Source organism: Oncorhynchus keta, chromosome 8 (genome assembly GCF_023373465.1).
Source record: "Oncorhynchus keta strain PuntledgeMale-10-30-2019 chromosome 8, Oket_V2, whole genome shotgun sequence".
Classification (NCBI taxonomy): Eukaryota; Metazoa; Chordata; class Actinopteri; order Salmoniformes; family Salmonidae; genus Oncorhynchus; species Oncorhynchus keta.
The window spans coordinates 13,698,456-13,721,569 of NC_068428.1; the positions used below are offsets into that span (position 1 = coordinate 13,698,456).

Here is a 23,114-nt window from a genome sequence, read left to right on the forward strand (position 1 = left end):
GTACAAATCTGTCATTCTTCCCCTGAACAGGCAGTTAACCCACTGTTCATAGGCAGTCATTGAAAATAAGAATTTGTTCTTAACTGACTTGCCTAGTTAAATAAAGGTAAAAAAATTAAAATCAGGACAACAGTTTTCAGCTGTGCTAACATAATTGCAAAATGGTTTTCTCGTGAACATGTAGCCTTTTAAAATGGTAAACTTGGATTAGCTAACACAATATGCCATTGGAACACATGAGTGATAGTTACTGAAAATGGGCCTCTGTACAACTATGTAGATATTCCATTAAAAACCAGCCGTTTCCAGCTACAATAGTAATTTACAACATTAACAATGTGTACACTATATTTCTGATCAATTTGATGTTATTTTAAAGGACAAAAAATGTGCTTTTCTTTCAAAATCAAGGACATTTCTAAGTGACCCCAAACTTTTAAATGGTAGTGTATATTGTGAAACCTAGGTGTTTTCAGTCTCTTGCTTGATACATTTCTCTACACCACTCCCTCTGATCTCCTTTCAGCACATCATCAAGTTCCACCGAGCCTCCAAGGCCAATAAGAAGCCCATGCAGCTGCCGAGAGGGATGGTCAAGTCTCTCCTATATCAGATTCTGGACGGGATCCATTACCTTCATGCCAACTGGGTGCTTCACAGGGATCTGGTGAGTAGAGCGTAGTATCAGTGTCCATTTACAGTGTTGCTACACCTGCTCACTGACACCTCAACCACTGATCAAATCAAATCAAAATGTATTTGCCACATGCACCGAATACAACAAATGTAGACTTTATCATTAAATGCTTACTTACAAGCCCTTCACCAACAGTGCAGATCAAGAAGTGTTAAGAAAATATTTATATAGACTGAAATAAAAAGTAATAATAAAAAGTAACACAATAAGAATAATGAGGCTTCCGAGTCAGTGTGTGGGGGTACAGGTTAGTTGAGGTAATTTGTACATGTAGGTGGGGGTGAAGTGACTCTGCATAGATAATAAACAGCGAGTAGCAGCAATGCACAAAAGGGGGTAGAAGCTGTTGAGGAGCCTTTTGGTCCTAGAGCCTTTTGGTCCTCGCCGTACACGGCAAGCGGTACGGCAGTCTATAACCAGGGTGACTGGAGTCTCTGACAATTTTATGGGCTTTCCTCTGACACTGCCTATTGTATAGGTCCTGGATGGCAGGGACCTCGGCCCCAGGGATGTACTGGGCCGTTTGACTCAACCCTCTGTAGCGCTTTACGGTCAGATGCTGAGCAGTTGCCATACCAGGCGGTGATGCAACCGGTCAGGATGCTCTCGATCGTGCAGCAGTAGAACCTTTTGAGGATCTGAGGACCCATGCTAAATCTTTTCAGTCTCCTGAGGGGGAAAATGTTTTCTCATGCCCTCTTCACAACTATTTTGGAATGTTTGGACCATGATAATTAGTTTGTGATGTGGACATCAAGGAACTTGAAACTCTCGACCCGCTTCACTACAGCCCCGTTGATGTTAATGGGGGCATGTTCGGCACGCCTTTTCCTGTAGTTCACGATCAGCTCCTTTGTCTTGCTCACATTGAGGGAGATCAGTCTTCACTGATCTGTCCTTTTCCTATTGGTCATTGATCTGAACTGTGGTACAGGCTGCTTTTAACCAATAGGATGCATGCAAAGAAGTCACTTGTTTGCTTGCATATCTAAGAGCAGCAATGAGTGGTGTCTACTGCAACAACTATCCTAAAAGAAACCCTCTCGCCAACGAACTGAATCCTGTTATGTTCTGGCACAGGTGCTGTTAAATCCTTGTACACTTTATTATTAGAGTTTTAACGCCGTTGGCTGTGGAATAAAGTATCTCGGCTGGTTAATGTTTTCAATTCTACCCACCTACCGCCACCACCCAACCTGTACTCTAGCACCCATGTGAGATTTTCTCCCCCACGGTTTTCCCACAGTGTTTTCAGTGTCATGTATTAATGGATTCCAAGGGAAGCCAAGCTTTCCCAACAATGTGACTATGATTATTATTATTTTTTAAATCATCTTTCGTCTCTCTGTCTTTCATAATTTTCCTTCAATTCGCCAGAGGCTGAATGTATCTCACCGGTGAAAGCTTACGAGCAAGTGAAACAGCACCCCTCTGTCTCAGTATATGTAGGCCATCTATCTGATGCAGTCTGGTCAAAAATAGTATGACATTGTTGTCACCCGTAGCATGGAATGCAAGGGAAGCCAGCGAGCATTTTGCTTCCCTTGATAAAAAGAAATGCTAAAATCATACAAGGGAAGCCCGTTTGGATTTGGCTTCACACCAATCACAAGCTAAATGTTATTTACAGAATTGTCCTCCGGTGGCTAGCTAGCTTGCTAAAATTGTCCCTTTCCTAAATTAGCCATGGATGGGAGATAGGAATTTGGACATATTTTTTAAAATAAAATAAAACTTTATTATCTGTCCTGGCCAATGATTATAATGGTGATTCTGATTTAACCATAAATTCATACATTGTGCCCCTGGTCTGAGAGGATGGAAGTTTAATACGTAGCTAGATGTAGTAGGCTAATGTTAACTAGCTGGACTGGCACATCATTGCCCATGAAAGGAAGTTAGGCTAGCGAGCAAGCATTTTAGCCAGGTGGCCTAGGACAACAAACACTTTCAGGTTATGACAGAGTCATGAAAGAGAGGAGGATAGCATTGGAGTTTCTGGGTAAGTCTACGTGTTTTTTTTCCTTTGCACGCACACAAATAAGTACCATGGACAGCCATATCATATTTTGCTTACGTTGATTAGACTAAGTTGTTTTTGGTATCTTTTAGTTGTCACTATATTAGACTAAACGGAGGTGATTAGATGATGACATTTTGAAGTTGAAATGATGCTGGAGTAGTGGGGCAGTTCCTGTTTTTTTGTGTGACTTGCGGTAACTCTCTGGTTCTAAATCAGTAGTTGTTTAGTAGTCCGAAAATGTCAAACATTAACGTGCTTGACCATGCTGTATTAAGTCATGTAACTGTTTGTTTGTGGGCAGGTGTTGCTCTCTGGTTTTATGATGAAACTCGGGTGTGGTTGAATTTATTCTGCCACTGTGTCCTCTTATTGTTTCGGCCTCGGGCCTATATATCACGGAGGCAAGGGATAAAAACTAACAGGTTATAGATGAAACGGGACGATTATCACAACAGGTTGTAAATGCCTTTTTTCCCCCCCTGGCTTGGCTTCCTCAGTGATTTTACCCATGCACCACTGCTGAGTGTTTTCTGGAAGTGTTTCTCTTATTTGGCTGTTTAAACCTCTCCTCCTTGCAACACTTATCTCTGCAGTTCCTTATTAGAAGCTTTTTTTTTTTGTAGATTGAGATTTTTTTTTTTTGCTCTTCTGATTGGCTTAAACCCAACAGATTATGGTCCAACTTGGACTTTCTATGAAAAGGGCTAGGCTATATTATATTATAACACTGTATGACACTGTATACCAACATATAACACCATTAAACAGAAGCATAACACACACACACCAACTTGCTTATGGAAAGCCAATAGTTTGTGTCATGCCAGCCAGTGTGACTTGCTATTAGGGGCACCAGCTGTGTCATTATATTGATTAAAAACTCATCATGTATGTGGATGGATGAACAGGTAGTAGACAATCTAATCTATTACAACTCATTGATGCCAGCTGTTTGACGTTCACTCACTGCACACTAATTGAGTCAGTCAATTGATGTGACTTCCAATTCATTCCGTCGCTGGAGAGGCAGAGGAAATCAGAGAGTGTATCTTCAAATCCCACAGCTATGGGAACCTTATAAGGTCTCCAAGTCATCCCCTCTTATGCAATCTCTCTCAGGTCTCCCAGATGGCAGCGTCGTGCGATGAAGACCAATGCTAACTCACGTTATATAAATACACAGGGCTCTATCAATCAGGGCCTCAGTCACTGGGCCTACCACATCAGCCTGAGTCGAGTAATGCAGAGATGCAGTTTACAGAGCATGCATGTATTGTAGGCATACTGTTATTAATGGCCTGTAGGCCTACTGTTATGGTGGGGCTCTTTTGGAGTTGAAATCTGATTGATAACATTCAGAGGATAGTGGACCACGCTGTTGTTGATGATGGGGATTGCTAAGCAGTTTATGACATGGTAATAGTGGATTGCTATAATTTTGCTTAGAGATTCTATAGCATAAGCAGGTATTTAATGCCTGGTCAATATATGCGGTTAATGAAACATCCTGGATACAAAAGAACAGACAATGGACTTGTGTGTTTAATTTCATGTGTCTGACCTCAAACACTAATAGAGGCTTAGGGTAAGTCCTGCTGTAGCTGCGTGCCTGTTGCACAAGAAAGCCTTTATCTAAGCAGCGGCCAGGGCTTTCGTCAGTACTACACTCTCAGAAAAAAAGGTGCTTTCTATAACCTAAAAGGGTTCCTCGCCTGTCTCCATAGGAGAACCCTTTGAATAATAATTTTTGGGTTCCATGCCGAACACAGAGGGTTCTACCTGGAACACCAAAGGGTTCTACCTGGAACCCAAAAGGGTGCTCCTATGGGGACAGGTGAATAACCCTTTTGGAACCCTTTTTTCTATGAGTGTACTGTACATGGTCATTTTTCTCATTGGAGGTCCACACTCTCCCTAATCTGAGCATCAACTCTTCTTAATAACTATTTTCTTTGCCACAGGATTCATTTCTCAGTTGTCACTTTCTCTGTATTTTATTCCAAATAAGGTTGATGTATTGCAGTTTAATGTGCTTTCTCAAAGCTAGCACTTCCTGCTATTGTGGATAAAGGCCTGTGCAAATTCCACTCTCAAGCTGGTGGTGTTAGGCATTGGGATATGTGAGTATCAGTTTTGCGCAATTAGTTTGTTACCCTTTCCATTGTGAACTTGTTCTGAAATATGAAAGATTCAAGTTTGTTTTCTACTTCGCATTTTGCTACTCATTGAAAAATGCCACATTCCAGCGCATCTGGATATGGGGTGGTTTTCTATCAATTTTTACTCCACAGTAATGTTGGGGGAGGTGTGTTAGAGTTAGGCTAGAGGGGGGAGTAGCGCAGGCAGCATTCCTATATCTACAGCCACAGGGGTAGATACGAGTAACTGCATGGCTCCCTCCTCCGCTCACTTTGCCCGTTATGCAACATGTAGCCTTGTGCTGCGCTGCACAGCTGCAGAGAAACCAGTCTACCCTACCCCTCCTCTCCAGTAAGCCAAGCAGCCCCGCCCCCTGCTCCTGCCTAAATTATGTAACCCACAATAGCCAGAGAAGTTAGATCCCTCCCCCACCATGCAGACTGTAGCTATACTCCAAACCTGAATACTGCAGTAATTCCTATTTCTGCCAGAAACAAATGTTTGAGGTTGAAAATGCCTTAGACAGTCAATATGTACAGGCTGTAGCCACGTTACACTGAGAGTAAAGTCAGGTTTCAGCTGCAGCAAATGGATGTGCTAGGCTTCTCTCTCTCTCTCTCTCTCTCTCTCTCTCTCTCTCTCACTCTCACTCTCACTCTCACTCTCACTCTCTCACCTGCCTATGGTGGCTCGTTTTCATGATTAATACAAGACGTGCCCTCTGGTGTAATGGAATGTTGTTCATAGCTGGAGTGATCCCTGGCTCCCCGTTGTCACGTGTCACATGTGCCACCAGGAAATGTCAAGGAACAACAGCAATCACACACTGTCCTTTTGTCTGAATATGGACTGTGTGTGTGCCCTCCCGAGGTCTATATCCCGTGTAGAGTGGGCTGTGGCAGGCCTGCGCTGTTACAACTCATAGCGCAGTGTGTAATGGTGTTCTGATAGTACAGTAGAGTGGTTAATGCTTGTGTGTCGAGAAAATAAACAGGTCATTCCTTAATCATAAGACATGTAGGAAGAGGAGGGAACAAAATACTCCAGCGAACGCAAGGACAAAGACACTGAATTAATAATGGCACTACTGTATGGTTCCCAGTGCATGTAAAGATAGTGTGCCTCTGGCACTTGCTGGTCTAAAACAGGGCTATTTTTGACTCTACATGTTTGTTTTTTTGTGAAAGACGGGCACATCCTTGGGGATTGAATTTTCAGACCCACGGAGGGCTTCGGGATATTTATTTTCCAGTCTTGACCCACTCTCATGAAACCTCCTTACATTTCTGGGAAGCTAAGCACATGTTAAGAGTCCAAAACAATCCAAACTTTTGTGGAAAAACTCATCAGACAGCAATATTACCACCTCAATTCAGTGCTCAGTTGACTTTTTCATTGCCCAGTCATCCAATCTCTGTTTTTATGTGAACTTTTTGGTAATTATTACTCACCTGTATGGAAATATGATCTATGGTCAGTGAAATGAATTTCTTTAGTCTGACTGTATTAGCCCACTTATTTAGAATTTGAAAGAGGAGCCGGTGCCAGTCATTTGGGAGTGAAAAGAGACCCTCCTCGAGGGAGTCGTCATTGTGTTTGCAGATAGCGGTGTTTTGTTGTGTGTTTGAATAATAGAGCTCATTATTACTGGGGTTCCTATAGCAACAGCCCATATTTGTTGAGCAGACTGAATCGTATGAGTTTGAGATTCACACACACAGACTCAGGGGACTGACAGAAAATGGAAGGATACACGAAGGATTCAAGATGAAAAAAACAGTGGGCAGGTAGCCTACTGTTTAAGTAGTCATTGGAACAGAATGATGCACTCAATTGACGATTAGTTTTGGATGTGCTGTGTACCTTTTTACACTCAGATGACATGAATGTGCTGTATGGATAATGTATATTGAACAAAAATGTCAATGATTTTACTGAGTTACAGTTTATATAAGGAACTCAGTAATTTGAAATGAAATCAATTAGGCCCTTGTATATGGATGTCACATGCCTGGGCAGGAGCGCAGCCTAGGGTGGACCTGGGAGGGCATAGGCCCACCCACTTGGGAGACTGGCCCACCCACTGGGGAGCAAGGCCCAGCCAATCAGAATGAGGTTTTCACCACAAAAGGGCTTTATTACAGACAGAAATGCTCCTCAGTTTCATCAGCTGTCCGGGTAGCTGGTCTCAGACGATCCCGCAGGTGGAGAAGGTCCTGGGCTGGCGTGGTTACATGTGGGCTGTGGTTGTGAGGCCTGACGTGCTGACAAATTCTCCAAAACAACGTTGGAGGCGGCTTATGGTAGAGCAATGAACATTCCATTCTCTGGCTACAGCTCTGGTGGAAATTCCTGCAGTTGTGTCGTGGGACATCTGCACATTTTTAGAATGACCTTTTGTTGTCCCGAGCACAAGATGCACCTGTGTAATGATCATGCTGTTAATCAGCTTCTTGATATGCCACACCTGTCAGGTGGATGGATTATCTTGGCAACGGAAAAATGCTCACTAACAGGGATGTAAACATCATTTTTGAGAAATTATCTTTTTGTGCGTATGGAAAATGCTTGTGATATTTTATTTCAGCTCATGAAACATGGGACCAACACTTTACATGTTGCTTTTATATTTTTGTTGAGAATATATTGACGGGTAAAGTATTAGATGAAGCAATACTATAACACGGAGGCCATTTTTCTTTGGGCATAAAGCTTTGTAGATGGTGAAAGTGAGAACATCACGGTAAACGGTTATTTGATGTATGTATGTATGTATGTATGTATGTATGTATGTATGTATGTATGTATGTATGTATGTATGTATGTATGTATTCTGCAATTTGAATTGTTGGTACACAGACTGTCTGGCCTTGATTCATATTGTAGCGACCCGCACAGAAAGCTGTGTGTTATGTGTTAGGCTAGGAGGTGGTTGTGTTGTACTGACCAGTACCCGGTGTTCGCGGGGTCCGACATGTCAATCAACCTGCTATCGGCCAATCACGGGAATGCCTGGAATGTTCTGATGCCGGGTATCCTGGTGGTTGGCGGAGTGGCGTGGAGGGGGGTTGGGCAGGGGGGTGGAGCATTGGAAGTTAAGACCAGGTTCAGCCTTTGTTCTCTCTCTCTTACGTCTGGGCTTCACAAGAGAAGGTCACGATTGGCTTGTGGGTTATCTGTCATCTATTTGGCGTGTGCTACGGCCCAAACAGTAGCCTGTGTAAAGTTGGTTTAATAAACCGTCAATTCGCAAACTCAAGCCTCTGTCTGGACAATTGTTCTGTCTGAGGAGATCGCCAGGGCGTCGGAGCGCAGAGGCCGCTTGAGGGAGGACGTTAGAGCGATGGCGGCTGAAGCGGGCATGAGTGCTTCGTCGACTGTATTTCGCGCGGATTCTGGTGGGCGGACCGAAGTGGCGGCGTGACGAGGAATCTGGGGCTCAGGATGTAAACAAACATGGCGGCGCCCAGTTCCCGGCTGCGTCCGTATCTGTTAAGACCCCGAAGTATTCCGGTAAGGCGGATTGGGAAGCTTTTCATGCTCAGTTTGAACTGTTAGCTCATTTTAGGGGGTGGTCGGATGAAGAAAGGGCACTGCAGTTGGCTTTATGCCTCACGGATGAAGCTCCGGCCTGTTTGATATTGATGAGCCCCGAGGACAGGCATGATTATGGTGCTTTCGTGGGAGCACTGAGGAGGCGCTATGGACAGTGTGTACAGCCCGGGCTACTGCGCTCCGAACTGAGTAATAGACGCAGGCAGCCTGGAGAGCCTCTACGGGTGCTAGCTAATGACATTGAGAGCCTCTCTCGGCGGGCATATGCTCACATGCCCCCCTCCGTGCAGAGCGAGCTAGCACGGGACCAGTTCATACAGGCACTCTCTCCTACGGAGCTGCGCATACAGACCCAGCTGGCTCATCCTGAGTCATTGCAGACAGCCTGGAGATGGCTGGAGGCTTCAGCTGGGGCTTTGGCTGGGGGTGCAGGGAGACACACCCTCTGTGCGAGCTGTGGGGCAGAGCATCCCGGAGCCGGAAAAGCCTGCTTGGGTGGCCGAAATGACAAAACTAATTCGGGCTGTGTCGCTACAGGCGGCACGAAACACAAGCTCTGGTCCCAGGGTCTGCTGGGGTTGTGGCCAGCCAGGCCATCTGCGCCGAGATTGCCCCATGTCCCCCAGAGCTCAGGGAAACGGCTCGGGGTCCGCATAGACCGGGTAGTGCGGACCCCTGGCTTTCTATCCCAACCACCATCATCTTCAGGAGGAGCCCACCGGCACAGACGGGAAGCAAGGCTCCACTTCCCCCAGAAGCAGACGAGGGCAAGCGGATGGAGCCTGTTGTTGTGGTGGGCCGGACCTGTGTTGGGGACTTTTGTCATGTCCCTGTCACTGTGGAGGGGGTGCCCTGCTCCGCCCTGGTGGACACTGGGTCCACAGTAACCCTGGTGAGGCCAGATATTGTGCCAGGTTGGACTCAGTGTGAGCCTACAACTGTGCAGCTCCGCACAGTCACAGGTGAGCTGGCACCCATGAAAGGGAAGGGAATAATGACTCTGACAGTAGGGGGCAGGACTGTGCGTCATCCTGTGTGGGTGGCGGCTGTGCAGGACCCTTGTATCCTGGGGTTGGACTTTCTTAGGAGCACAGGCTGCCAGTTAGACCTAAATAGGGGCACACTGAGCTTCCAGGGAGGGATGGAAGTCACCATGGCCCCCCCTAATGTCACATTCACTCAACCCAACAAACCCTTTACTCCAACAGTTAAAGCAGCAGAGACTCATGGCTGCGCCCCCTCCCCCACAGCTGTGTGTGACTTTTCCCCAGTCCCCCTGTCACCTACGGCGGTGTGTTACATTCCCCCAGCTACCTCCATGACACAGCCGTCTGTGAGCCCGGGCCGCACCCCCCCCAGCCCAGCTACCCCAGATGGGAGAGGAGAGGACACTGTCTGCAGTGAGGGAGATATGGGGGAGGAACTGTGTTGGTCTTGATCCCGAGCAGCAGAAACGGTTGTGGCAGTTGCTGTTTGAATTCAGAGACAGCTTTGCGTTGAGTGAGGAAGAGGTGGGTCAGACTCATCTGGTGCAGCATGAGATCGACACAGGTGATGCTCGACCCATCAAGATGCGTCCCCGCCGTATCCCGCTGGCACGCCAGGAGGCGGCAGACAAGGCTGTGTTGGAGATGCAGCGGGCAGACTTCATTGAGCCCTCAGACAGCCCCTGGGCGGCGCCAGTCGTCATGGTTCCGAAGAAGGGGGGCAAGCTGAGGTTCTGTGCGGACTACAGGCGGCTGAATGAGGTAACCAGGAAGGACTCATACCCCATACCACGTATCGATGAGTCGCTGGACCTGGTTAGGGGGTCCTCCTGGTTCTCCTCACTAGACCTCCGCAGTGGCTACTGGCAGGTGCCCCTCCCCAGAGGCCAGAGCCAAAACTGCGTTCTCCACTAACAGAGGACACTGGCAGTTCAAGGTCCTGTGCTTTGGCCTGTGCAACGCTCCAGCTACTTTTGAGCGTTTGATGGACAGGGTGCTGGATGGCATCCCCCGACAGCAGTGTCTGGTATACCTCGATGACATCCTGGCCCATGGCAGCTCCTTCCAGTCAGCCCTGGGGGCGCTACGGCGTGTGCTGGAGAGGGTGGATGCCGCAGGTCTGAAGCTCCACCCCGAGAAGTGCCACTTCATGAGGAGAGAGGTGTCCTACTTGGGCCACCGAGTGGGGAAGGAGGGGATCAGCACCATGGAGGACAAGGTAGGGGCTGTCAGAGACTGGCCAACCCCCACCGACCAGCGTCAGCTGAAGAGCTTCCTGGGCCTGGCCTCGTACTACAGGAGGTTTGTACGGGGCTTCTCAAGCGTTGCTGCTCCACTGAACCGCCTGCTGCCGAAGGACAAGGCTTTCACTTGGACAGTGGAGTGTGAGGAGGCGTTCAACACCCTCAAACGTGCACTGATCGAGGCCCCCGTGCTCGCCCCCCCCCGACCTCACCTTGCCCTTTATCCTGGACACAGACGCGAGCAATGTGGGCATGGGTGGGGTGCTGGCCCAGGTGGGGCCAGAGGGGGAGAGAGTGGTGGCGTACTTCAGCAAAACATTTGACAAACATGAGCGGCGCTACTGTGTCACCCGGCGGGAGCTCTTGGCTGTTGTGGCTTCCGTCAAACACTTCAAGTACTACCTGGGTGGTCTGCCCTTTACTGTAAGGACTGACCACTCTGCTCTCCAGTGGCTCATGTCTTTCAGAGAGCCAGAGGGGCAGGTGGCACGCTGGTTGGAGGAGCTTCAGCTGTATGACTTCACGGTGGTGCACAGGGCAGGGGCACGCCACTCCAACGCCGACGCCATGTCCCGTCGGCCCTGTACTGCAGACGGCTGCCGCCACTGTGAACGGAGAGAGGGACGGGAGAGAGAGCTGCGGGCAGAGGAGGGTGTCTGTGCCACAGTGTGTCGGGCGAGCGGGCCTGTCTGCTGTGAGCTGCAGACTGTCGACGTGGCTGAATGGCGGCAGCAGCAGGGACGGGACACAGACCTACAGCCAGTGCTACAGTGGGTAGAGGCGCAGGTGAGGCCACCATGGGAAGAGGTGACAGCGCTCTCACTCGCGACCAAAGGGTTGTGGTCGAAGTTTGAGAGACTGCGGCTGGCTGATGGCGTGCTACAGCGGGCATGGAAGGAGTCAGCTACAGGAGAGGAGAGGTGGCAGGTGGTGGTCCCAAAAGCATTGTGGGAGGCTGTGCTCCAGAGTACTCATGGGGGGTGGGGACTGGACACTTTGGGGTCACAAAAACACTGCGCCGTCTCCGTCAGGGCTTCTACTGGGGGCAGCACAAGAGGGATGTGGAGGACTTTTGTCGCCGCTGTGACAACTGCACAGCGAGAAAGGGCCCCCCAGGCCGCTCTCATGCTCAGCTCCAACAGTTCCCAGTGGGGGCTCCCATGGAGAGGGTGGGAGTGGATGTAGTTGGGCCGTTCCCCACCACAGACAGTGGAAACCGCTGGGTGCTCACGGCCATGGACTATTTCACAAAATGGCCCGAGGCCTATGCTCTGCCTGTCCAGGAGGCAGAGACCATCGTCGACGCCCTGACAGCGGGATGTTCAGCAGGTTTGGAGCTGCAGAGTCCATCCACAGCGACCAAGGCAGAAACTTTGAGTCCTGTGTGTTCGCCACCATGTGTGAGAGGCTGGGTATGCACAAGACCCGCACTACTCCTCTCCATCCTCAAAGTGATGGCCTTGTGGAGCGCTTCAACAAAACGCTTGGACAGCAGCTGGCTATCGTCTCTTCCAAACACCAGCATGACTGGGACAAGCACCTGCCTATGGTCCTCATGGCATGCCGCTCCGCTGTCCAAGACTCCACCTCCTGCACGCCTGCCCTCATGCTGGGGAGAGAGATCCGCACCCCTGCGGAGATGGCGTTTGGTCGGCCCCTGGATAGCCCTCATGTTCCTCCGGGGCCGGAGTATGCCCGGAGACTCCAGGACCGCCTGGAGACAGCCCACACCTTCGCCAGAGAGCAGCTGGTGAATGCAGGTGTGAGGCAGAAAAGGAACTATGACGTGCACACCCGGGGAAGGCACTTTGTGGCTGGGGAGCTGGTCTGGGTCTACAGCCCCCTAAGGAAAAAAGGCAGATGCCCCAAGTTGGACAGTCACTGGGTGGGACCCTGCAGTGTCCTGGAGAGGGTAGGAGAGGTTGTGTACCGGGTGCAGCTTCCTCCCAGGGGGAGAAAGGTGGCACTGCACCGGGACAGGTTAGCCCCATACAGAGGGGCCTCTTCTCCTCAAACCCCAGGAACCCCCACAATTCCCCTCTCTGGCAATGACATTCTCCAGGCACCCACCCTCAGGTGCCGCAGACAAGGCTCCAGACAGCCCACTCCCCCTGTCTCCCCCTCTGTGTCACCGCGTGGTTCCCCAGAGCCACGGACTGTATTCCCCGTTCCCGCTTCCTTGTCCCCCATATCCCTGCCTTCAGGGATATGGGGGACCATCACGGCCACGCAGGCAAAGGAGACCTCCGGGTCGCTTCAGAGACTTTGTTTGTTCCCTCGGGGACGAGGGACTTTGTGGTGGGGGGGCTGTGTAGCGACCCGCACAGACAGCTGTGTGTTATGTGTTAGGCTAGGAGGTGGTTGTGTTGTACTGACCAGTACCCGGTGTTCGCGGGGTCCGACATGTCAATCAACCTGCTATCGGCCAATCACGGGAATGCCTGGAATGTTCTGATGCCGGGCATCCTGGTGGTTGGCGGAGTGGCGTGGAGGGGGGTTGGGCAGGGGGGTGGAGCATTGGAAGTTAAGACCAGGTTCAGCCTTTGTTCTCTCTCTCTTACGTCTGGGCTTCACAAGAGAAGGTCACGATTGGCTTGTGGGTTATCTGTCATCTATTTGGCGTGTGCTACGGCCCAAACAGTAGCCTGTGTAAAGTTGGTTTAATAAACCGTCAATTCGCAAACTCAAGCCTCTGTCTGGACAATTGTTCATTTATGATCTAGTCAGGTCATTACAATATTTTATGTTTCTCAATGTTTCCGGGTTTAAATTGGCTAGGTGGTTCTGGTGTCATGCAGTCAATCACATTGCTTTACAGGGCACCAGAATATCATGCCTCCCAAAAGCCCCAAAACACAGACTCAGACAGAGAACATTATTATGTCGTTGGAAGCAATGTCCCAAAGGCACAGGCATGCTTCACCGCCATGGTAGACCTTGATATCAACGGTCAGTAGAATCATTGATGGAGCAATCTTTCACCATAATAGTTTGACCTCTTTTTTTTTTGTCTTTGGCAGTATGGAGGTCAAGAGCGTAACTTACATTCCATGTGGCTTGCTCTGCCTCTGTTATGTGTGTTACACTGGTATTGCCCAAACCTCCTTTCTAAAAGTCATTGGAAATGCATGGCATTTTTGTCTATTATATGATAAACCTGTAAAGTGAAGTAACCTTATTTCTATGTTGTGTTTTCTTAGTTGGACTTGGAGCCTCTGAGGCTTCCCTGAAGGCTGAAGCACACGCAGAAGATAGTTGACTGTTTTATCTCTCTCTCTTCTCTAGAAACCAGCCAACATTCTGGTAATGGGGGAGGGCCCAGAACGAGGACGGGTGAAAATTGGTAAGATGGGCTAAATGTACACACTGAAGTCAGTACTCTGTAGATGATTGATGGCGGGGGCTGGTGATTCAGTGATTTTTAAAGGCTTAAACTTGTCAGTAAGTATGTTTTGTTGTCAGTAGATTGACAGAGATAATGTATGTGTACTTATATGATTTGTATTCACATTTGAATGGGAAATTAAATGTGATCAAAACAGCTGAATGATGTGACCGTAGATCAATGAGTTTGTTGACTTGACTGAGAGTACAATGGCTGTAGCGTTTCACCTTCAGCCAGCCTCTGAGAGGGTCTCTGAACACAGGGACACGGGGGGCAGGCAGAGGGGCTTTAAAATGGCCACATGACACTGATGACACTATTGCATAACGTACTCCCCAGCGTGACACTATTCTGGGATGATGTCACAGGTCTGCCGTGACGGATGGACTATATTTATACCCTAACCCTGAGAGTCTAGTGTTAGTGCTAAGTTGTTATTATTAGAGTCACAGGACCCTCTTGGTGACCGCAGCTCAGGGATGCTTGGGTGTCGATGACCGCGTGACATCCACCAGACCACCAAACTTCACTTCGGGTCCTGCACAGACACAGAAGACTTACACCGAAGACCATAATAGGGAATTACCTTTCCTTAAGACTACAGAAACAAGAACTTCCCATGAGACTACAGATATAAGAGCTTCCCATAAGACTACAGATATAAGAGCTTCCCATAAGACTACAGATATAATAGCTTCCCATAAGACTACAGATATAAGAGCTTCCCATAAGACTACAGATATAAGAGCTTCCCATAAGACTACAGATATAAGAGCTTCCCATAAGACTACAGATATAAGAGCTTCCCATAAGACTACAGATATAAGAGCTTCCCATAAGACTACAGACCATGACAGACTCCAGGTTCTGTGCAGACCTGGCCCATAAGATGACTTATTGACATAAACACCAGCCACACAGTATATTTTCATTGGATTTCAATCCAAATATATATAGATTTGATTTGAATAGCCTGCTCTTGTGAGAGAGAAGAAATTCAAGAGTGGTGGCTTTGATAAGTTATACATTGCCAACGATATGACTTGCTCAACAGAGCCAGGGATCATCCCTGATACCAAACACTACCCCCTTCGTGGAAATACCAGGTATACTTGAAATACTTGTGCTGCTAGTCACTATCAAGTCTCTTCTCAAGTCTCTTCTGATGGGGCTCTCCTGGCTTAAGACATGGAGAATAGAGTAGCCTTGAGTTGAGCTCGCCCTGTTTTTCATCGTCATTCATTCACGTTGATACTATGTTGTCTTTCCCCCACTGTATCTTATTCACCTTTTAGCTGACATGGGCTTCGCCAGACTCTTCAACTCTCCTCTCAAACCACTGGCGGATCTTGACCCTGTCGTGGTGACGTTCTGGTATAGGGCCCCTGAGCTGCTGCTAGGGGCCCGACATTACACCAAAGCAATCGGTGAGTAATTTGCTTTAACGTGAGAGGTACATGGAATCTGTTTCTGAACTCTATATTAATGTGGATGCTACCACGATTACGGATCAACATGAATGATGAGTGCGTAATGATGAGCGAGCAAGTTACAGATGCACAAAGATCATGCCCCCAAATATGATATACAGTTGAAGTTGGAAGTTTACATACGATTAGGTTGGAGTCATTAAAACTCATTTTTCAGCGACTCCACAAATTTCACTCCACAAATGTCTTGTTAACAAACTATAGTTTTGGCAAGTCGGTTAGGACATCTACTTTGTGCATGACACAAGTAATTTTCCCACCAATTGTTTACAGACCGATTATTTAACTTATAATTCACTGTATCACAATTCCAGTGGGTCAGAAGTTTACATACACTAAGTTGACTGTGCCTTTAAACAGCTTGGAAAATTCCAGTAAACGACATCATAGCTTTAGAAGCTTCTGATAGGCTAATTGACATCATTTGAGTCAATTGGAGGTGTACCTGTGGATGTATTTCAAGGCCTATCTTCAAACTCAGTGCCTCTTTGCTTGACATCATGGGGAAATCAAAATAAATCAGCCCCCAAAAAATGTAGACCTCCACAAGTCTGGTTCATTCTTGGGAGCAAGGTACCACGTTCATCTGTACAAACAATAGTACGCAAGTATAAACACCATGGGACCACGCAGCCGCCATACCACTCAGGAAGGAGACATGTTCTGTGTCCTAGAGAAGAATGTACTTTGGTGCGAAAAGTGCAAATCAATCTCAGAACAACAACAAAGGACCTTGTGAAGATGCTGGAGGAAACTCGTACAAAAGTATCTATATCCACAGTAAAACAAGTCCTATATTGACATAACCTGAAAGGCCGCTCAGCAAGGAAGAAGCCACTGCTCCTAAACCGCCATAAATAAGCCAGACTATGGTTTGCAGCTGCACGTGGGGACAAAGATCGTACTTTTTGGAGAAATGTCCTCTGGTCTGATGAAACAAAAATAGAACTGTCTGGCCATAATGACCACCGTTGTGTTTGGAGGAAAAAGGGGGAGGATTGCAAGCCAAAGAACACCATCCCAACCGTGAAGCACGGGGGTGGTAGCATCATGTTGTGTGGGTACTTTGCTGCAGGATGCACTGGTGCACTTCACAAAATAGATGGCATCATGAGGTGGGAAAATTATGTGGATATATTGAAGCAACATCTCAGGACGACAGGATGATAAAGCTTGGTCGCAAATGGATCTTCAAAATGGACAATGACCCCAAGCATACTTCCAAAGTTGTGGCAAAATGGCTTAAAGACAACAAAGTCAAGGTATTGAAGTGGCCATCAAAAAGCCCTGACCTCAATCCCATAGAACATTTGTGGGCAGAACTGAAAAAGTGTGTGCGAACAAGGAGGCTTACAATCCTGTCTCAGTTACACCAGCTCTGTCAGGAGGAATGGGCCAAAATTCACCCAACGTATTGTGGGAAGCTTGTGGAAGGCTACCCAAAATGTTTGACCCAAGTTAAAACAATTTAAAGGCAATGCTACCAGATACACTCAATTAATATGTACACTTCTGACCCACTGGGAATGTGATGAAAGAAATAAAAGCTGAAGTAAATCATTCTCTCTGCTATTCTAACATTTCACATTCTTGAAATAAAGTGGTGATCCTAACTGACCTAAGACAGTTACATTTTACTAGGATTAAATGTCAGGAATTGTGAAAAACTGAGTTTAAATGTATATGGCTAAGGTGTATGTACATTTCCGACTTCAACGGTATGATATTTATGCCCCTGTGCTGCGTTTGTTGCCTTCCTTTTAGACAGTATAAAACAGGGTTGGGCAAATAACTTTGAAACATGTAATCCATAAACCTACTAATACATGAAGGAATCAATTCAAAACGTGCACATATAAAGAAAAGGGTACTTCAACCTTGTAATCATTCATTTTCTTAGAATTTGCTCTATATAATCTAATTATCAATATAATCAAACTAGGCCTATGATATTTCTCTAAATAGGCCTAGCTACTCAAACATCATAATCGGCTTTAGCGAAGGCTGTGCAGGTTCATTCATTTTCAACACACACTGCGTTTTTTAAACGGATTTTCACCGCTGTTTTTGTCGGCAGTCTTTCCATCGATTGGAGGAGTATTAGGCTATAGTGATCGGCACCAAAAGCCTATGGAAAGTCTGTATCAATAGGCTACTAGTTGCATTCATGAATATGAGAAGGAACTATGACTGACCTGCACTGCACACAGGAAAGTGTCCAGACAACTGTGAGCTGATTGACCAGTAGGTTAGGTATGAATGTTCTGAAAGCATAATCATTGGAATACAAAACCCATTGATCCCTTTTGGGCTATCAGCGGAACAAAAGTATTGTTGAGTCTGAGATGGTGCACTATTAACGGCAGTACCGCTTTATCAAATGTACATATTTTAGGCTGCGGCTGCGCCTGTGAAAATATTTTCTTTGGCAAACAAATCCAAAATTGCAAAATCGAATGCTTCTGAGTGAGAGTCACCTAACTTGCGTGGTTTTTCAATAGGCTATGCTTAGGCTATTGACTTAGTTGTTGGATGCGCATTTGGTATCCAGCTGTTTCGTTTGGCCTCGTGATATTGTCGACCACCCAGGAAATATTTTTCTGAATGACAGTCAAGTGACAAACTGCAGTTGTGATAGGCCCATAGCACATGATGCAAAAACAGCCCGTGTGGAAACCGGTGTTCGGGAAGAATGTCCAGAATATATTTGTCTCGTTCGTTGTCAGTGACGACAGTTGTGATCCAATACCATTATATTTGTGTTGATTATCTGCTGTTGTCTGCTTGATTTGCAACAGGGTCTAGAAGATTTAACAGGGAAAGCATCAAGGTAATGAGTTCATGTTTTCGTATGTTTCCGTGCGTCGGATTGGACAGTGAGTCTAAGCTATTGCGCGAACACCCAAGGAATGTTCCTTTCTGTCATTCAGGACATGTATTGACAACAGATGAGTAGCCTAGTGGGCTTATAAACAAATGATTTGGTGAATTTGGATGTTGTAATTAATGATGACGGTGATAACCCAGTAACAGATGGACTCCGATCCCTTTAATCATAGAGGGTATTAATTACTTTGTGTCTCTAAAATCACAATGTTTCCATTTCTATTGTCACGTGACACATAATATTTGTTGTTGTTGAAATGATCAAATGACTGCCTTTTACCAGATCCAAATATTTTAGCATGAGCTCATAAATTCAGTAGCCTATGCCACAAAATGTAATATTCTGCCCATATGAACTAATTGATTTTAGGCCATAGCCTAAAGAAGAGCTAGCTATGTGATTGAATGAAAAGCCGCAAATAGACAGAACATTGTTTTCCATTCTTTAATAAAAGGCTCATAAACTGAAGCAGGCAACCGAAACTACAGCTTGCTTCAGATACAGAGCAAACTCTGTATCTCGACAACGGTATTTACCATTAATTTTTATTGGACACAGCATAATCTGAAACACAAACAAAACAAACTGCAAATGTGTCCACAAGCTTGATGTAATCATTGCGTGTTAGGAATATGGGATTAAATACAAAACTCATTTCTAAACAGCAAAACAGATATGTATGAAAACACCCTCAAATAAAAGCCGACATTCTATACTGTCGCCTCCTATATGTATGTGTACACACATATATATATATATATATATATATATATATATATACACTGCTCAAAAAAACAAAGGGAACACTAAAATAACACATCCTAGATCTGAATGAATGAAATATTCTTATTAACTACTTTTTCCTTTACATAGTTGAATGTGCTGTTAACAAAATCGCACAAAAATGATCAATGGAAATCAAATTTATCAACCCATCGAGGTCTGGATTTGGAGTCACACTCAAAATTAAAGTGGAAAACCACACTACAGGCTGATCCAACTGATGGAATGTCCTTAAAACAAGTCAAAATGAGGCTCAGTAGTGTGTGTGGCCTCCACGTTCCTGTATGACCTCCCTACAAAGCCTGGGCATGCTCCTGATGAGGTGGCGGTTGGTCTCCTGAGGGATCTCCTCCCAGACCTGGACTAAAGCATCCGCCAACTCCTGGACAGTCTGTGGTGCAACGTGGCGTTGGTGGATGGAGTGAGATATGATGTCCCAGATGTGCTCAATTGGATTCAGGTCTGGGGAACGGGCGGGCCAGTCCATAGCATCAATGCCTTCCTCTTGCAGGAACTGCTGACACACTCCAGCCACATGAGGTCTAGCATTGTCTTGCATTAGGAGGAACCCAGGGCCAACTGCACCAGCATATGGTCTCACAAGGGGTCTGAGGATCTCATCTCTGTACCTAATGGCAGTCAGGCTACCTCTGGCGAGCACATGGAGGGCTGTGCGGCCCCCCAAAGAAATGCCACCCCACACCTTGACTGAACCACCGCTAAACCGGTCATGCTGGAGGATGTTGCAGGCAGCAGAACGTTCTCCACGGTGTCTCCAGACTCTGTTACGTCTGTCACATGTGCTCAGTGTGAACCTGCTTTCATCTGTGAAGAGCACAGGGTGCCAGTGGCGAATTTACCAATCTTGGTGTTCTCTGGCAAATGCCAAACGTCCTGCACGGTGTTGGGCTGTAAGCACAACCCCCACCTGTGGACGTCGGGCCCTCATACCACCCTCAGGGACTCTGTTTCTGAGCGTTTGAGCAGACACATGCACATTTGTGGCCTGCTGGAGGTCATTTTGCAGGGCTCTGGCAGTGGTCCTCCTGCTCCTCCTTGCACAAAGGCTGAGGTAGCGATCCTGCTGCTGGGTTGTTGCCCTCCTAGGGCCTCCTCCACATCTCCTGATGTACTGGCCTGTCTCCTGGTAGCGCCTCCATGCTCTGGCCACTACACTGACAGACACAGCAAACCTTTTTGCCACAGCTCGCATTGATGTGCCATCCTGGATGAGCTGCACTACCTGAGCCATGTGTTAGTGTTGTAGACTCCGTCTCATGCTACCACTAGAGTGAAAGCACCGCCAGCATTCAAAAGTGACCAAAACATCAGCCAGGAAGCATAGGAACTGAGAAGTGGTCTGTGGTCACCACCTGCAGAACCACTCCTTTATTGGGGGTGTCTTGCTAATTGCCTATAATTTCACCTGTTGTCTATTCCATTTGCACAACAGCATGTGAAATTTATTGTCAATCAGTGTTGCTTCCTAAGTGGACAGTTTGATTTCACAGAAGTGTGATTGAATTGGAGCATTGTGTTGTTTAACTGTTCCCTTTATTTTTTTGAGCAGTATATATATATATATACACACACACACAGTGGGGCAAAAAGGTATTTAGTCAGCCACCAATTGTGCAAGTTCTCCCACTTAAAAAGATGAGGCCTGTAATTTTCATCATAGGTACACTAACTATGACAGAGAAAATGAGATTTTTTTCCCCCTGAAAATCACATTGTAGGATTTTTTATGAATTTATTTGCAAATTATGGTGGAAAATAAGTATTTGGTTACCTACAAACAAGCAAGATTTCTGGCTCTCACAGACCTGTAACTTATTCTTTAAGAGGCTCCTCTGTCCTCTACTTGTTACCTGTATTAATGGCACCTGTTTGAACTTGTTATCAGTATAAAAGACACCTGTCCACAACCTCAAACAGTCACACTCCAAACTCCACTATGGCCAAGACCAAAGAGCTGTCAAAGGACACCAGAAACAAAATTGTAGACCTGCACCAGGCTGGGAAGACTGAATCTGCAATAGGTAAGTAGCTTGGTTTGAAGAAATCAACAGCAATTATTAGGAAATGGAAGACATACAAGACCACTGATAATCTCCCTCGATCTGGGGCTCCACGCAAGATCTCACCCCGTGGGGTCAAAATGATCACAAGAACGGTGAGCAAAAATCCCAGAACCACACGGGGGGACCTAGTGAATGACCTGCAGAGAGCTGGGATCAAAGTAACAACGCCTATCATCAGCAACACACTACGCCGCCAGGGACTCAAATCCTGCAGTGCCAGACGTGTCCCCTGCTTAAGCCAGTACATGTCCAGGCCCGTCTGAAGTTTGCTGGAGAGCATTTGGATGATCCAGAAGAAGATTGGGAGAATGTCATATGGTCAGATGAAACCAAAATATAACTTTTTGGTAAAAACTCAACTCGTCGTGTTTGGAGGACAAAGAATGCTGAGTTGCATCCAAAGAACACCATACCTACTGTGAAGCATGAGGGTGGAAACATCATGCTTTGGGGCTGTTTTTCTGCAAAGGGACCAGGACGACTGATCCGTGTAAAGGAAAGAATGAATGGGGCCATGTATCGTGAGATTTTGAGTGAAAACCTCCTTCCATCAGCAAGGGCATTGAAGATGAAATGTGGCTGGGTCTTTCAGCATGACAATGATCCCAAACACACTGCCCGGGCAACGAAGGAGTGGCTTCGTAAAGAAGCATTTCAAGGTCCTGGAGTGGCCTAGCCAGTCTCCAGATCTCAACCCCATAGAAAATCTTTGGAGGGAGTTGAAAGTCCGTGTTGCCCAGCAACAGCCCCAAAACATCACTGCTCTAAATGAGATCTGCATGGAGGAATGGGCCAAAATACCAGCAACAGTGTGTGAAAACCTTGTCAAACGTTTTCTGTAAGTCGTCACCTCTGTCATTGCCAACAAAGGGTATATAACAAAGTATTGAGATACATTTTTGTTATTGACCAAATACTTATTTTCCACCATAATTTGCAAATAAATTCATTAAAAAATCCTACAATGTGATTTTCTGGATTTTTTCCCCTCATTTTGTCTGTCATAGTTGAAGTGTACCTATGATGAAAATTACAGGCCTCTCTCATCTTTTTAAGTGGGAGAACTTGCACAATTGGTGGCTGTCTAAATACTTTTTTGCCCCATTGTGTATATATATATATATATATATATATGTGTAACATTTGATCTCAAATCCAAAATGCTGGAGTATAGAGCCAAATGAAATCTTTTAGCTTCACTGTCCAAATAAATACACAGGAGATCAAAAGACATTCCAGAGAAGTTATTGTTTAACTTCATTATATTCATACCTAACACATGCTTCCTATTTTGCAACCAAAGCACAGAGATGAGATGGAAATTACAGTGCCTTGCGAAAGTATTCGGCCCCCTTGAACTTTGCGACCTTTTGCCACATTTCAGGCTTCAAACATAAAGATATAAAACTGTATTTTTTTGTGAAGAATCAACAACAAGTGGGACACAATGATGAAATGGAACGACATTTATTGGATATTTCAAACTTTTTAAAAACAATTCAAATACTGAAATTGGGCGTGCAAAATTATTCAGCCCCCTTAAGTTAATACTTTGTAGCGCCACCTTTTGCTGCGATTACAGCTGTAAGTCGCTTGGGTTATGTCTCTATCAGTTTTGCTCATCGAGAGACTGACATTTTTTTCCCATTCCTCCTTGCAAAACAGCTCGAGCTCAGTGAGGTTTAATGGAGAGCATTTGTGAACAGCAGTTTTCAGTTCTTTCCACAGATTCTCGATTGGATTCAGGTCTGGACTTTGACTTGGCCATTCTAACACCTGGATATGTTTATTTTTTAACTATTCCATTGTAGATTTTGCTTTATGTTCTGGATCATTGTCTT

The 23,114-nt window shown here is 46.2% G+C and overlaps 1 protein-coding gene across 5 annotated transcripts in view; it reads left to right on the top strand.

The window, feature by feature from the left end:
- The window catches only part of LOC118386817 (cyclin-dependent kinase 19), a 77,606-nt gene that overhangs the window by 36,195 nt on the left and 18,297 nt on the right, over positions 1–23,114 (top strand). For all 5 annotated transcript variants that reach the window (XR_004826294.2, XR_004826293.2, XM_035774674.2 and 2 more), the window contains 3 exons: positions 527–667; positions 13,930–13,987; positions 15,325–15,456. Coding sequence is in view for 3 of the 5 variants with exons in the window: in XM_035774674.2 (XP_035630567.1) it covers positions 527–667; positions 13,930–13,987; positions 15,325–15,456 (331 nt within the window). In the remaining 2 variants the exon portion in view is untranslated. The remainder of the gene's footprint in view (positions 1–526; positions 668–13,929; positions 13,988–15,324; positions 15,457–23,114) is intronic.